Source organism: Syngnathoides biaculeatus, chromosome 14, assembly GCF_019802595.1.
Source record: "Syngnathoides biaculeatus isolate LvHL_M chromosome 14, ASM1980259v1, whole genome shotgun sequence".
Taxonomy (NCBI): Eukaryota; Metazoa; Chordata; class Actinopteri; order Syngnathiformes; family Syngnathidae; genus Syngnathoides; species Syngnathoides biaculeatus.
The window spans coordinates 20,297,054-20,314,582 of record NC_084653.1 but is presented as its reverse complement, the minus strand read 5'-3'; the positions used below and the strand labels follow the sequence as shown (position 1 = coordinate 20,314,582).

The 17,529-nt window shown below is 41.4% G+C and overlaps 1 protein-coding gene across 18 annotated transcripts in view; it reads left to right on the top strand.

The window, feature by feature from the left end:
- The window catches only part of thsd7ba (thrombospondin, type I, domain containing 7Ba), a 239,415-nt gene that overhangs the window by 133,385 nt on the left and 88,501 nt on the right, over positions 1–17,529 (top strand). For all 18 annotated transcript variants that reach the window (XM_061842249.1, XM_061842248.1, XM_061842241.1 and 15 more), the window contains 4 exons: positions 5,674–6,511; positions 9,249–9,497; positions 11,524–11,693; positions 16,667–16,825. In XM_061842249.1, the coding sequence (XP_061698233.1) occupies positions 5,674–6,511; positions 9,249–9,497; positions 11,524–11,693; positions 16,667–16,825 (1,416 nt within the window). The remainder of the gene's footprint in view (positions 1–5,673; positions 6,512–9,248; positions 9,498–11,523; positions 11,694–16,666; positions 16,826–17,529) is intronic.

The following is a 17,529-nucleotide window of genomic DNA, read 5'->3' as shown; positions in this document are numbered from 1 at the left end:
CTGGGACCTTCTGCAGGTTAGAAGATAGGGCCATTAGTTCTGCTCCTGTGCGCACGGGAGCAAAATCCCAGGTCAGTGGACGGTAGCGAGAAAGGCGTGAATGACATCCTCTCCAATTACTTGTCACCTCGGCGCAGGCTGCTGCGGGGACTTGAGGGATCCGCACAAAGACAAGCAATTGCACAGAAAAAAAGATTCAGATCACCACAAAGCTATCGCGCTGCTTTAGCTGCTTCCCAGAGCTATCGTCAACACGTCTTAGAGTGATAGACTAAAGCATAAACACATTGCTCCTGGGAAACCCTGTAGGTTTTATTTTACTTTTTTTTCCTGGTGATTTGAAATCAAAGTGGGAGATCTACATCTACAGTGTGTGTGTGAAAGAGAACGTCAAGAGATATACAGTGGCTGCTTTTTCAGATGAACTCCCTTGGTGCCAAAGAGCAGTTATTGTAACCGGACAAACACAGATTTCACTGATTTCAACCCTTATTTTATCATTTTTATCCCATTTTAAAAAAGGGAGGAAAAACTATATACTGCATGCTGTGGTTCAATGCACCTTTGTTTGATGTTGTCTTGTTATTTTGCCACCGGTGTGTTTGCACGTTGTGACAAATGGTGTGCTGGTTAGTGGAAGTGAGGCAGTAATGTAAGACTTCTCGACACAGTATTGTTTAGTTTGTTCCTCAGAGTGCAATGAAAAAAGCCCAAATATGAGCACTGATTGTTGACAGCTGTCTCTAGATGTTGTGCCACCTCTTTGAGTGCTGCTGGGCAATATATACAGGATAGATATACAGTGAAGAAGATAAGTATTTGAACACCTTGCTATATCGCAAGTTCTCCCACTTAGAAATCATAGAGGGGTCTGAAATTTTCATCGTAGGTGCATGTCCAATGTGAGAGAGAGAATCTAAAAAGAAAAATCCAGAAATCACAATGTCTGTTTTTTTTTTTAACGATGTGTGATACAGCTGCAAATAATTATTTGAACACCTGTCTATCAGCTACAATTGTGACCCTCAAAGACCTGTTAGTCCACCTTTAAAAGTCCACCTCCACTCCATGTATTATCCTGAATCCGATGCACCCGTGTGAGGTCATTAGCTGCATAAAGACAGCTGTCCACCCCAAACAATCAGTAAGACTCAAACTGGTAACATGACCGAGACCAAAGAGCAGTCCAAAGACACCAGAGACAAAAGTGTTCAACTCAACATGACTGGGAAGGGCTAAGGAGAAATTGCCAAGCAGCCTGGTTAAAAAAGGTCCAGTGCTGGAGGAATCATTAGAAAATGGAAGAAGCTAAACATGACGGTCAATCTTAATCGGAGCGGAGCCCCATGCAAGATATCGCCTCGTGGGGTCTCAATGATCTTTAGAAAGGCGAGGGATCACCCCAGGACTACACGACGGGATTTGGTCAATGACCTGACCCTCCAACCAGTTGCGCCACCGTGCCTGAGGAGATCTAATTCCTCCGAAATACTTCACACCCCCTTTATGTTGATAGTTGTAAAGGGCACTCTTCAATTCGAGAGGCTCTAATGCAGTAGCACGGTGTAAACGTAGTAAATTTGATCATGATCAGTCTCTTCACACTTTTCTTTAATGGGGGAAAGCAGTAGTTTGTTTGGGTAAAGCACAGCTTGTGACTCACAGCACTGTTGTTGGTGTTCAGCCAAACTGAGCATTGCATCGTCAGCGACGTGTTACCTCTTTCGATGTCTCTCCGCGGGTTTGGCGGTTGTAGTTTAGCATTCAAGGAGAGCTGGCGCCGACGCTGCAAGGATGAATGTTAAATATCAACAAAAGCCCGCTGGGTGCGCGCGCATATAGGAAAGGCAGCCTCGGGGTATGGAATTCATTGGCGGAGAATGTTGAAGTCACGTTCGATCTGTTGACTTGAGACAGTGCAAGTTGTGGTATCAAAGCAAAATAATGCAATGTACTCGATATATTAACCATTTTACGGAATTACAGTACTTGAGAAGAATCGTTTTACTTTTACCATCACGCAAACTTTGCCAGTTCATTTATTTCTGTAAATGGACCCCTGGTGACATTATTTAGACTAATTGCACCACTTTTCTAGTTCCTTCCATCACATTTAATAAGAGCCTCCCGGCTATTGATCGAGTACCTGATGACAATCACGAGCTTTTCTGCATATATAAATGTCGTAATTGAAGATGTGCGGCACGGCTCATAAATGGCAACTGACAGAAGTGCGGCTCGAGGGACGTCGGCGCATAATGTGGCTCAGTGGCGCAGGTATCATTTAATTAAAAAAGTGTTGTGACACACGCCATAAACAGTCCAACTTAACTCGGGTTGGGAAGTGGGAGATGGAAGCTGGGAAAACAGTCAGCGAGTAAAATGAAGAAGACGGCAGCAACGCCGGGAGGAAATTTAAGGTCTCGATGCGCCATAACATCTGGCTCGTATTTTTAATCCGGGGTATTATTTGTCATCGCGCTGTAGTTAATCACCTGCTCAGTCTTGCACTGATCAACATATGCTTTCCTAAGAAAAATGACATCAAATGCTGCCGTACGCTAGGTAAGCTGTGAATTCATTCCGTGTGACTGACTGCAGATGCAAGTGTTTTTGCAAATTATAGTCTCATGTCCCGCCCGTGTGGAGTTTGCATGTTCTCCCCGTGCCTGTGTGGGTTTCCTCCGGGTACTCCGGTTTCCCCCCACGTCCCAAAAAGATGCAACTTTAATTGGACACTCTAAAATTGCCCCTCGGTGTGATTGTGAGTGTTTCTCTGTGCCCTGCGATTGGCTGGCCACCGGTTCAGGGTGTACCCCACCTCCTGCCCGTTGACAGTTGGGATAGGCTACGATGCTCCCCGTGACCCTCGTGAGGATGGGCGGCAAAGAGAAAGGATGAATATTCTCGTGTGAGAGGAGTTGGGCAGGATGACATCGAAAGAGTATTGGCAACGGTCCTGCTTTATTTCTTATCACTAATGAGTAGCCCAATTTGAGTAAACACATGGATAATGAAGATCTGAAATATGAAGAAAAATTAAAATATCGGAAAAGTTTTCTCTGGCCATCATCATCACATCATAATTACAGTATTTGCACTTGAAGGAGGAGTCTTTTTTTTAATAAGTAAAAACATTGTACCCTAAACATAATTAAAAGGCACAAGAAATTAGTAACGTCTTATTCTATATGCAGCTAAATGTCCAAAACTGTAAACATAAACAAAAAAACTAAGGTTGGAACATGTAATCAAGACATTTGAACGCTGTATTAAATTACGAACAAACATTTGGACATTAATAGCTTCTTAACTGCACGCGATGTGCACCCAGATGTCAAATAAATTCTCACTGAACTTTCCCAGTGCAGCCTTTAACAAATATAATTAAAGGGACCCGAGACTTTTAACAAATGTAATTAAAGTGACCAGAGAGGAAGGTGATTCCACTGCGCTCAGTTGTTTTTCCTTTTTTTTTTTTTTTTTTGTTTTTTCAACCGGGTGCTGCCTGCTGCTTTTGATGAGATAGTGTATTGCTCCTGTTTGCTCCCAATTTGTATCCATCTGTGAGCTCCCGGGGCATAGGAGAAAGCTTTTGAGTAGCTTGTTATTGCTTATCCTTTGTCTGACTTCAAGTGAACGCTGCTGGGGGAAAAAAAAGAAAGAAGAAAAAAAAAAACCCCCACTAAAGCTACATGGCCTTTTTTTAATTTCTGTCTCTTCCAGTATTGTGGCGTAATTGGCCTCTTACCAATCTTATTCCAGAACATTAATGGAATGGCAGATGTAAAGGGGAACCCAGGGGACTTCCGAGAGCCGGCAGTTACATGCTGAGAAAGGCGAAAAGTGTAAGTGAGGCGCCTATGTGCCCGTAAGAAGCGAGAGGAACCGACGTGTGCTGATGCTGACAGATCGAGTGAGAGATTATTCAGAGTTTAAGAGCAAGATGGTGCTTGTGTTCGCTGGGTTGTCCTGGCAGCGGAATCACTCCTAATCACTCTTTTATAAATCATCAGGAGCTGGCAACGATTCAAGATGATGGTGATAAAAGTGTGGATTGCCAACGGTGACCACGAGAACACAATCAAAGTCTTAGTGTTTAACATTTACCTCCATTGATTTTTTTTCTTCTTCATTAAACGGATAATAACTGTGATTTCCAATCATTTCCGTCTAAAAAGGTTGTTAAATTATGAGATGCACATTAGCTGTTTATTTTTAACCTTATAATGCATGTAGAATGCAGCAAAAAGACATTTTTACACCAAGCTCACGATATAATAGCATCATCGGTTTGCTATTCACATTAAAATAAGCATAAATCATAGTTTCGTGGCATGCCCGGTTTTGAGTTGGCTTTCGACCGTTTTATTTTCTTGTCACTAATTAACTTACTGGAATATTTTTGCCTCTCCACTGGATGAAGCGGTTAACATTTGAACAATCGGTAAATACGTTGCTTATTGGGAGTGGAACACTTTATTCATTAAAAAAATAAATAAATAAATGCAAAAACAAATAGGGGACATAAGATGAAAAGATCCCATAAACAGTAATAATGGAACTTCAAATTAACATTACAAAGTCAAGACAAACAAACTCAATTAGATGCTCCAATGAACTATAAAAGAGTTCAGTAATTTGAAATATTGCCGCCTTGAGCATAAATCAGCTGTTTCAAAGCACCCAGAAATGACACTTGGGTTCAAAAAGTCCAAAAATCTCATGATTAATCCCACTGAAAGAAAATGAATATCAGTTTGCAGCGGAATCCACATTCATCATTGAATTTGATTTGATCCATGAAATTTACAATAAACTGTTGATCTGATTTCTCAGTTTTAACCACTTATTGTTTTTACACTCATTTTTGTCACCGATTTTTGAATGTTACCATGTTTTATCTTCATTCACCAATGAAATGCCATCATTCCTTATCATCTATTACCTTGTGGTGTTAGTTAGCATCTATCCGCCTCGCAGTTGTGAGCCTGGCCGTTCGAATCAGGACGTCCGGCCTTTCTTTGCTTCTTCTTGCCATCGTTGTAGGTCTCTCTCTCCCTCCCTCCCCTACACACATACCAAAAATATGTTTCTTATCTCGATTGACGAGAATTTGGGAGTGGGTGGTTGGTTACGTGCCTTCCAATTGGCTGGCGGTTAAGTCCAAGATGTATCTCTCGCCTAAATTCATTTGGCTCGAGATCCCCCGCGTGGCATCAGAAGAGAATAAGGAAACGGTAAATATTTGAATGCATGGACGCTGCGTACACTTGTGTACTGTCAGTGCAACAGTTTACTTCACACTCAGGCGGTCACTGACTGAAAGGCTGAAGAGTACCTTGGTGCAGTCGCTGGTCAACCTCCTGCTCACGAGTCATCTGGCCTGATGTAACTGAGCTGCTTAGAATTGAACATATAACCAAATTTCACCCTTTGTGATAAGAAACCGGCGCTTTATTTCTATACATTTATTTACCGCTCGGTTGATTGCTTTTGCTTCCTTAAGTGCTGTCTTCCCCTGTTCGAGAATAAAGCAATCACGGAGGTTAAGAGAATGGCCTTGAATTGTATTTGATTGCAAAACCGGTGGAAAGCTGCAATTTAAATCAGCCGGGTGAGAGTTTCCATTTTTAAGAAACGTCCTCCTTTGGTGTCTTTTCTCTTTTCCAGGCCAGTGGGGTCACTGCGTGGGCGAAGAGTGTGGTTCCGGCGGAGTCCAGACCAGGACAGTCTGGTGTGTGCACACAGAGGGCTGGACCACTCACCACTCTCACTGCAACCACATGGACAAACCCGAGAGTCGGCGGCATTGCTTCAAGGTGTGCGACTGGCACCAGGATCTCTTTGAGTGGGAGCTTTCCGCCTGGGAGGGCTGCGTTCTCCTCCCTTTTTTTTCCAACGAGCTCAAGCTGAGGACCACAGAGTGCATTACAGCACAGCATGGGATCCAGAGACGCAAAGTGCAGTGTGTGCGCACTTCCAACCGCACTACAGTCACATCAAGGATATGCGACTTCTTTTCCCAGAGACCACCGGTGGAACAGGCGTGTCTCATCCCCTGCCCGCAGGACTGCGTCGTGTCGGACTTCACCTCGTGGTCAGGTTGCAGCAAGACATGCGGCGCTGGCCTGCAGCATCGGACTCGTCACGTTCTGACCACTCCAATGTACGGTGGCGCGAGCTGCCCCAATCTGACCGAAACCAGGACTTGTTCTGGCCCCGTTGGCTGCCATACCGGGGAGGATGAGTATCAGTACAGCCTTAAAGTAGGAGCCTGGAGCGAGTGCAGGCTCCCCCATCACAAAGACGGCCTATTAAACGGTCGGACCACTGTGGATTTCAGCAGTAACAAACAGAACAATACAATCATACACGCCTCCTATGATTATCAACACCATCATGACCGTCATCACCACCGCAAGTACCCGATGTCTTGGGAGCTAGAGGTGGGATACCAGACACGGCAAGTCCGCTGCACCCGGAGTGATGGGAAGAACACAATGCTGAGGTAAGCACACGATTATATACGTACAGTACCGTATTTTCCGCACTATAGGGCGCACCTAAAAGCCTTCAATTTTCTCAAAAGCCGACGGTGCGCCTTATAATCCAAAGGGCCTTATATATGGATCAGTATTGAGCCTCTAATGGATGCATAACGTAACCCCAGTCTTTACTGTAGTGTCTATTCTATGCGCCTTATAATGCGGTGCGCCTTATATATGTAAAAAGTTTGAAAATTGGCCATTCATCGAAGGTGTGCCTTATAATGTGGTGCGCCTTATAGTGCAGAGAATACAGTACTTGGAATAACTATATAAGGAAACAGATTGGAGTAAATCTCGAACATTATACATTGTTTACAAAAAAGAAACAACACTAATAGGAGAACACTTTTTGGAAATATAGTTTTTTCACTGACTGGCCCTATTTGTTGGTAGGCCGTTCCAGAAAAAATGGTGTTTTTATGTCCCCAGGAAATACAGTTAAAATACCTTGTTTTAAAATTAAGCGTTCCGCACATTGGTGTGAATGCATATGTTTCAAATAAAACAAAAACAATGTATTGCAATTACCTTGAAAGAAGAGCATGCATCCTATTCCGGAAGTTAAACTTTACCATGAAATATATTAATTTACATACTGTAGAAACGACTTAATTTTTACGTATTTGTGTTCTGTTCTGGAGTTTCAGTCAAATAAAATAATGTTAAAAAATTGACTTGCCTATGAAAGGTCAATACGTATTCTGAGTTGTTCAATTTGTGTATTATTAGACTTAAAGATGAAGTTTCAAGTTCATTTGGAAAGATTCAACAAGCAAATATACACGTGTGTATGTATACACTCGTGGATTGTTAAGAATTCATTACTATGAGAAGATAAAATGTGTCTCTGAGCAACATGAGTTTTAATGCAGTTTTTTTTTTTTGTTTGTTTAATTGCTCTGCGATTTTCTGAAACAAAGGGAACCAAATCAGTTGGCCTCCCCTCTCGTGGTCCTGGCATGTGGATTCTGTTTTACCGCATTAACATTACAGTGAAGCACTATTGTGCAAAATGTCAAGTACTGCTGTCTGCACTAACTCTGGTATTTGAATTTCGATTCAGAAGAGAAGACACACACACACACATGTGCACACACACACACACACACACGAACACACAAAATTTTCTAATTTCCTACACATCAATCAGATGTGTCATCAGGAAATAATTTGTTTGCACTCGTTCAATCTTTTTTTTTTAACTTCACAATGTTGCTTTTTGTTGTTGTGAGTGATTGAGACTGTTTCAATTTTTCCCATCTGAGCTTCTTTTCAATCTGCTTTCGCAATTATGGCCTAATTAACAAATGAAATCAGGATTGTAGCCCGATCTTAATAACCAACCTAATTTAGCATTCTAAAGTGAACAATAGAGGCTGTAATTACATGACTAATCTGCCTGTTTCGTATTGATCAGCATTTGTGCAGAAAACTAATTTGACAGCTTCTGTTGTTCATTTTAAAAAAATATACATCTACACATGCAGTTTGTGTGTGTGTGTGTGTGTGTGTGTGTGTGTGTGTGTGTGTGTGTGTGTGTGTGTGTGTGTGTGAGAGAGAGAGAGTGTGTAGTCTACGATGGTTTTACAGTAGGAAAGATACTATTATTGTATAGAGCTCGTGCACCTACGTCACCAAAATCATGTGACTGGCCATATTACCGGTTTAGCAAAGCATTCTTCAATGCTAAGTCAGTTGGCGACTAAACGAAAATACGTCTTATAGCACGACACCCAGAGTTTTGTTTGATACCGTTAAACATTTTGAAGGTGATAATAAACGAAGGTACGTGGAAAAATTAGATACACTTGGCATAGAGGACCCATATTTAATGCTGAAGTCGATGTTTTCGCCGCTAAGAAATCGGACTGTTAATTCGCTTCCGCTTGTCTTGGACAACTGGATCCACACATGTATCTAGTGAGTAAGTCATCGAGATTTACACGGAAGGGTTTGAAAGCGTAGAAAAGTCTGGATGCATACAAATACTTGGTTACTGGAGCTGTTCCCAATCAAGAATAAATCCCTCACAGCGATGGAGCCTTCAGATTTTTGTCAATACAAATACCAGTATTAAATAAATGACCCCTGGTTTTACACAAACTTGCATTCATTAGCTATGATTGGGGAAAAAAAAAGACATGGTGACGGCTCCTCCGTACACGGAAGCGTATCGCTGCCACAAGTAAACCTCTCTGCGACAGATGGTTTATTTTCTTTTTTGAAATACGCATTGTCCTCAAATGAGTCCATTTCACATGAAAGATACTAATTGGTCATATGACATTAAGAGTAATTCCTACCTGAAATGAAGTGATCGCTCCACAGTCACGTGTATTTGGTTGGGCACCATCCATCACATTTAATTGCCAAAATCCATCGATCTTTTCAGCTGGTATTGCATTGAATGATCTGTTTCAATATCTGTCTCGTCTGTTGTGACAACCAACAGCACAACAGGTCTTGGGGATTGTAAATATTCTCCTCCGTTTCAATGTCTCCCACAATGTCGAGCAGCTCTGTTTGACCGGCAATATGGCGCCATGAAAATGGTGACGTCACGTGCACGAGCTCTATACCTTCTTGACCTGTTATTTTTTTTTATGTCCAGTATCGTGTTATCGGTGTGTCATTCTGATTTGACTTCATTTTCTCCATCCCTTTTCACCTTGCCACGTTTATTTTCTTAACCTACAGCCTCTGTACCAAGTACAACCCCCCCGTGACCTACCAGGCATGTGTGATGCCCAGGGACTGTCAGACTTCTGACTGGCTGTCGTGGAGTACCTGCTCGAAGACCTGCCGGTCCACCGACCTGTCTCCCGGTTACCGTCTGCGGTCACGCGTCGTGACACAGATCCCGATGAGTGGGGGGAAGCAATGTCCTGCCCTTGAGGAAAAGGAAGCTTGCAACATTATAGGGGATTTACTTCCAAATTGCCCAAGGTACTCCTTGGTACACACGTGCGTGATCATTACGTACTCAAAGTCGTTAGATCGAAGAGATTAGCTCAAATTAAATTTTCTCTGCACAGCATTTCAAGCTTACCGCAAAAAAAAAAAAAAAAATCTTATTTTCAGGGCTTTCTCATCAGAATGAATACCCCTCAGCTGCAGATATTCATGATGATGCTGTTCATTGAATTTTTCACTTTACCTGAATTATTGACTTGTGATTTAATGTCAACTCTGCAGCATTTAAATGTTCTGCGGCCGACAGGGTCAGAATCGGAATTAGAATCCTCGTTATTTGCCAAGTATGTCAGAAACACACGAGGAATTTGTCTCCTGTCGTAGACTTTAGCCAGTTACATGCAGTAGAAATAATGTAGTCAACCATGTTTTCCCGAAAGATTATCTTGTTTTATCTGCTCAATCTATATGAGGCGCCTCAGAGTGGTAGATTTACTCGATTTGGGAGAAACTCATTACAGAAAATAAGCGTCTGATAGATTACTTAAGGTCGTTGTTCTGGAAGACTCTGGAAATATTATTGCTTTTTTGCTTCAATGCAGTTTTCTCGGCAACCTCCCGTCACTGATTTGCAATTATTTCTTTTTTTCCTCCCTCTTTCAACAGTTTTATGTCAATATCGATGTGATTTTTATAATGCATAGACCGGCCATCAACAACTTAATTAGGTTTCAAGAGCTCTCTCTTTTTATCTGATTAAAATTTCAATATTTCTTTGTCATGGACCACACAAATTCCTTGTGATTCATTTTGCAACTTCATAAGAGAATTAAAATTAGAGCAGGAAATTTATCTTGGAGTCACAGCATTATCAACATATAATTGCTCGAGTTCTGTCAGACTGCTTTCACATCACACATTTTAGCAGGCTCTTGCTGGGAGGAGTTAATAATGATCAAACAAGAGCAATTGAACATTGGCAAAAATCAGTCATGCCCGTTTGGCTTTTAAATTGTCAGATTTGGGGCTGACAATTTGTACCCCCTGGATGACAGTAAACGAGAGTAATCTGCGGAAAAGACTGAAATATTTCACTTGTTACATTTTTCAACTCTCTGCTGAAAAGCTACCTAAAAGAGTAGCTTCGGCTAGCTAGCTAGAGAGAAACAAAAATGGCAAATGAAAGAAAAAGGACCATTCTGGAGGCTTTAGCCTTACTTCATAGACTTGATGAGGAAGAATCTGATGGACGAGCAGGTTCAGTGAGTCATGTCTTAGTTGTCAAAAGAAGCGTCAACTAGCTCGGAGAGTGACTCAGAACTGCAGCGCTTGCTACAAACCAGGTGTTGATAGAACTGTCGGTGAGCAGCTGTTCCCAACAAAAGCAACAAGCAACCGCATCCAGTACAAAGCTAGTAAATCGGATACATTTGGAGTAAAGTTCTGGGTCGCTGCCGATGTCGACAGCAAATACACGCTGAATGCTGTCCCGCGCCATAAAACGGAGCAATGAGAGTAGCGTCACGTGCCGCTGCTCAGCCCAGATAAAAACATACACAATCCAGGTAAGCAGGGAGAAAATGTGGTTTTCAAGCTTAAGCACTGCTGTTGCTGTCTAAATTGTTCAGACGAATAAACACGGTCATGAAATTAGAAGCCAAATAAATATGTGCTTTGATTGATTGTTTAAAATGGACTCCGTTGACTAGAAAATAAATTATACAGTGCAATGCGGTAAATCAGCTTTGGTGAACTTGGAAAAACATCTCTTAGGAAATATATATATATATATATATATATATATATATATATAAAGAAACAGTTCTCATGAATTTATTTCTTTATTCATGCTTACACTTGTTTATCCTCACCAGAATCACAAGTGTATCAACAAACTCGTACCAGTAGTGTGAAGTTCACTTACTTATCTAAAGATTTACTGCCAAGTTTTAGTATCAGAGCAGTATCACCGACACCAGCAGAAATTTTACATAGTACTACAGGATCGTAAAGGAAATCGGTGGTGGTGCAAACATTTTGGTATTCCGGCCCCTTTCAGGTACGAGTGGCGGACGACTGATTGGGACGATTGTCTGGTTTCCCCTTTACTGAGCAAGCTTGACAGGCGTCTGGCTAACGTCGCTAGTCTTTGCGGAGGGGGTGTGCAGACCAGAAAGACCTACTGCGTTCAAGTTTTCGATGACTTGACTCCACATCACAGGAAGGAGGGTAAGACAAAACCGCCGTCATCACAGCCGAGCTCCGCTCCGAGACGTACAAAGACGCCGTGGCCGTGCAGGCATGGAGAATAAAGAGCAAGCAGTGATGGTGTAGCTTAAGCATGTTCAAAGTATATCAAAGCTTATCTTCAGCTACAGTAGACTCTCCTGGGAAGTACTTACTCATTGGCGAAGCAGTTTCATTTAAAACCTAATCCGCATTGAGAGACAGCAAACCCCAGTGTGGCACGAAACTAGATAAATGGTTGGGAAATGTTCGTATAGTTGTTGACGCCGTACAGCAAATGCACAGAGCTGACACGGTAAGCATTTAAAACCACAACATTAAGTGGCTGTCATCAATTGAAGTGTTTTATGGCATCATAATGTCAGTTGTTCGTGTAGTGGATGAAGAAAGCCAGACAAATCTTGTACAAACGGTGCTTCCACGGCAGTTTAAAGTGTCAACTCTGTACTCACCGGATAAGCTGTTGTAAAAACAAAAGTCCTAAGGGAGGATGTTTGTGAGCACAATAGAACATCTGAGGCCAAGCGACTGGTCCAATAAAGCTCGAAAAACAATTAGGCGAGACACTGAAACAATTATTCACATCAGTAAAAGTGATGATGCATGTTTGAAGGGAAAGCCGAAGCGTTTGTGGGTTGAGTTTAACGAGGAACGGAACCCGAAAACATTTGTAGAGTTTAACATCTCAACAAATTCCTTCTGGCAAGCCATTCTGCCCAAACCACAGAATGCATTATTTTGTTCATGTCAGGAGATCCCTGTAGTCATTACACTATCTACCTATCACTAGCTAAAAATATGAGTGGTTTGACTTAAGAGTTTCTAGAGTTATGAGCCGTCGTTCTCTCTTTTTTTTCTTTTGTCTTGAGATACAAGCAAATAATGCTATTTTTGTTTCCGTTATACTCTCTAGGGGAGAAAACAAAAATTGTAAATACCAGGAGGTCAGCTATCATACCAGAGCATATTGTGTTTGAAATATGAGGTTCCAATGTATTTATCAGGTTGTTTTCATTGCCCGATACATTTAGACCAGGGGTGCTCAATGCGTCGATTGGGATCGGGTCGATCGCGAGGCAGTCTTGGTGTAACCCTAACCCTTGGTCGGGACGTCGTGCCAAAAAAAAAAAAAATAAATAACAGCAGCCAATGTTCCCTCTAAACTGCGTGCGTGCGCAATTGTGCACCGCTGACGCAGTCTCTTCACAGATATTCTGCGTTGCGTGCGTAAAAAAAAAAATACTAATCCAATACAAATTGAAAGTATAACATACAGCTATTCAGTTTGTGGCATTTTGGAATGTGATTCAATGAGTGAGGGATGACTGGTTGTTACAGCCATTGGCACAATTCACATAAGTACTGTAATAAATGAAAAGAAGAAGCCACTGGTTTCTTTTAGGCTGCACATGGAACTTTCTCTAACAACGATCGCTGCGCAGCCACACTCTCTTTTTCTTAGTTTTCCCTTACCCCCCAGCCCCGCTCTTAAATATGTACCCTCATAACTACAAATGTTACAGTACTTACGCAGCCCATCAATGTGTTTTATAATGACAGCGTCCACAGTCTGGGCAACGTAGAGCAAAGAGGAGCTAGACATGCTGCATATGTTTAGTTTCAATATTAATGGAGAAAGTTAAAAAAGAAATGCTGTTGTTTTAAGATGCAATGACTGCGGAGTATATGAATAAACGAACGACGTGGACGAGATTTTCTCTTTTCCCAGTGGGAAAGGTCTGGTCTCAAGGCAAAGTAGAAAGTGCAGGATGAGATAGTGTGTTAATTTTAAAATTCTGCCTTGGCACAGCCTGATGCAGGATGAAAGCACAGACAATAAAGTGCACAAAAAGCTAATTCTGTATTTCAAATGTAGGAGGCAACATAACATTAACCTTAAAACGGTTTGGGAGCATCATCATCATCATCCCCCACTCCCCGCCTCCCGTTGTCAGTAGGTCGCAAGAGGCTGGCTGCTTGAAAAGTAAATCTTGGGGTGAAAAAAAAAAAAAAAAAAGTCTGGGCACCCCTGATTTAGACGATGTCAAATTTGAGAAAGTTGTCCTCTGTTTTCCACTCGCTACTTGGCAAGTAAACACGTCCAACTGGAAAATAAAGATACATTCCAGCAGGCCTGTTCTATATCATAACGGAAGTGCGAAGAGGTCAGAGGTGTTTGTTTTCATTGTGTAAGTATATCAATGAAGCTCAACTGTGGTCTGCGCTGTGGGACAAAGATCAATACGTAAACTGCTGTGTTTACAACCCTGACACAGCTTCAGGTGATGTAAACCGACGTGGCTTCTGCCTTCAGTGGGGGCCGCTGCTATTGCTCAACTTATTCGGGAAAACAATTTGCTGCTGTTGGATGTCTACAGCGCCGTAATTGTCACCCGCAGTTTAAGGAACAAAGCCGACAAATGTGTAATATACACTTTATCCATGTGTTTAAGCATGCATGTTATTTCCACACAGAAGATCAAACACCATGTAAAATGACTCAGGGCAAGAAGACATTATGCAGGAAGGACATTTGCTGAATCTCTCTTTGGGCTCTCATTTAAATGGAAATGTGATATTCATTGATGTGTGGAAGTGCATCAAACTGTAATATTAGATTAAATAAAAACTCCGGTGTTGTGGGCAGGGAGAAAATATTGTCACTTTGTTGTTGAGAATTATTCTACCCCCTGCAATTGATGTTTTTTGGTTTTCTTCAATCTACAGATAACACCAGCATTACTTTGGAGTGAAACAGGTCCATCATGTCTTGGTTTTACTGGGAATTTAGGGTTGAGTCTTGTGTGCTCTTGTATAATTGGTGTAATTGACAAAAACCCATTTGAGGCTCTATGTAATATGTTCATAACTGTGCCAAAAGATTTGTCTTCCATTGTATTTTTGTGCTTTACTACGGAAGCGTAATGCTGCCACACCAAGAAAGTTCCGTTTCACATTATAATGTGAATCGTTTCACATTATATTGTGAATCGTTTTCACATTATAATGTGAATCGTTTCGTGTTGTCATGTGAATCATTTTCACATCATAATGTGGTTAATTACACGTTATAATGTGATTCGTTTCACGTTATAACATAGATTTGTTTCACATAACGTAGAAAATAATAAATGAATAAATCTCACCACCCTTTATCCCGCCCCCCAATGACAATTACTTCCGGTTCGGGTGAAATGACTAAATGATGTCTTACGAAAGCGTATTGCTACCGCCCACCCGAACCGGAAGTAATTGCCTTTTTTGGGAGGTGGGGGGAGGGATGAAGACGGGTGAAATTCATTTATTATTTTCTACGTTATAAAGTGAAACGAATCCACGTTATAATGTGAAACGAATCTACATTGTAATCTGAAACGATCCACATTATAATGTAAAAACGATTCACATTATAACGTGTAATTAACCACATTATGATGTGAATCGTTTCATATTATAATGTGAATCGTTTCATATTATAATGTGGATCGTTTCACATTGTAATGTGATTCGTTTCATGTTATGTGATTTGTTTCACATTATAACGTAGATTTGTTTCACATAATAACGTAGAAAATAATAAATAAATAAATTTCACCCCTCTTTAACCCACCTCCAAAGGACAATTACTTCCGGTTCGGGTAAAATGACTAAATAATGTCTTACGGAAGCGTATTGCTACCTGCCACCCGAACCGGTAGTAATTGCCTTTTCTGGGTGGGGGGGAGGTTGAAGAGGGGTGAAATTTATTTATTATTTTCTACATTATAATGTGAAACGATTCACATTATAATGTGAAACGATTCACATTATAATGTGAAAATGATTCATATTATAACGTGTAATTAACAACATAATGTGAATCGTTTCACATTATTATGCGAAACGTGACTTTTTTTTGATGTGGCAGCAGTACAGTTCCGTACTTTACTAATATTATCATAAATTAATAATTCGAGAAATCGTTCTAATTGTCGTGAACATATAGAAGGTTGAGTCAAAAGCTGGTCGTTGACTTTATGGGCTCTATTTTGGGGACAATCTTAAATCAGGTGTGGTGTGCGGCATAATTTCATGGAGGTGGGTGAGACCGAGGTTTTTATAATTTGGCTGATGTGCGCATCCGGCGTATTTAATAAAAAATAATGGCGCTCTCAGGTAGTGGAATGATTTCAAAACTATAACGATGGTAACCATGATAATGCATTTAATGAATTGATTTCTAGATCGAAAGTGTTCGATGCCAACTGTTCTCATATTTTGGAATGAAATATATGTGTCTCATCCAGCACACATGTCCATGGAGGTTGTGTATCTCTCTTCCTGTCCCCCAATCAAATTCACCAAAATCCTGTTAGCCTCACAGTTTGGTGACCAAACTGTCAATGCGACCGTCCAATCTTAGCGTACACCAGTCTGCCAAATTGGCAAATGCGCGGCGAGCCGTGTGCACACATGAAACTCAAGATGCGGCACTTTTGCGCTCTGCCGCAGATGTTCAGCCCGCGCAAATAGAGCGCGAGATGTTTCATATGAAATACTGTATGTGCTGTTACAAGAAGACGGCATGAAAACACAGCCGAGCGTGAGAATTCATACCAGCTGAGGTAATAAAATCCCATCCAGATATTTTGTGAGAGGCCAAGGGAGGACATATCTGGAGAAAAGAGGAATCTAGTCGCTCAACTCATGCTGCACAAATATCCACTTGAAAGAAATGCTGCGATATGATCTGAATTTTGATTTGGTTTTTCAGTACCATTCATTAATTTGCAGCTATTTGTAATTAAAACAAAATCACATTAATTCTGTTTTAACCTTTTCCAGGCGGGCACACAACAACAGAAACAGATTTATATCCTCACAAGTGATGTAGTAAAAACTCTGTCAGGCTCCACTGGTTCCCGTGTGGACTGTAGCTTTGCTGAAACCTGCTCCATCTCTTGTGCTTTGCACAGTGGCCAGGCCAGTGACCGCCAGGCTGTGTGCGGGTCAAGAAGCGCCATCGGCCGTCAAGAACTGCTCCATTCCCTGCCAGCACCGCTGCCTGCTCTCGCATTGGTCACCCTGGGGTGCCTGCCTACATGATAGCTGCAAAGATCCACAGGGGAAGAAAGGTATTGAGTTACGAAAAAATAATTGAAAAAAAAAAGTAGAAATGTCTAAGGTGGGCAAATATTCCACATAAAATAACTGAAAAGTAAGTGCTGATAAAAATATCTTCTAGTTTACCATGTGTGCAAAATTTAGCGAAACAAACAAGTAGTAACAAGTTATATTGTCAGAGTCGGGTTTCATTCTATGTATATTTGTTTCTAGGTGTTTTGTTTTCAGTGTGTATTATAGCAATGAAGCACAACTGCAGCTCTTCACGCAGTGCAAACAGTTCCATGCAGAGCAGAGTGAAAAGCTTTGTGAGCCACAATTAATTTAATGCTGAGGTATGTACAATAGTGCCAAATCAGTCTCCAACCTTTTTGGAGCCAAAGACTGGTTTGATGTGACTATATTTGGACGTACTGTACATACAACAAAAAACTTAGACACCACATTAAACATAAAACGTCACGTTACGCTGAATGTAGTTGTGTAAGCCCTGCACTTTTCTCTGTCAAGAACCGGTGTGATGGTCTGAGCGCTCCCGGTGCTGCAAAGTCTCTTTGTGAGTAATGCGCATGTGTGTATATTAATGCGCACGTGTGTATGTTTTGTAAACTTCCGGCCGTTCTGAAACATCCCCATCCATGCTTCAACATGTGCCATTCGACAACTTGTCGGCGAGTGTTCATGTTCGCTGAGGACATCTCAGAAAGACGAACAC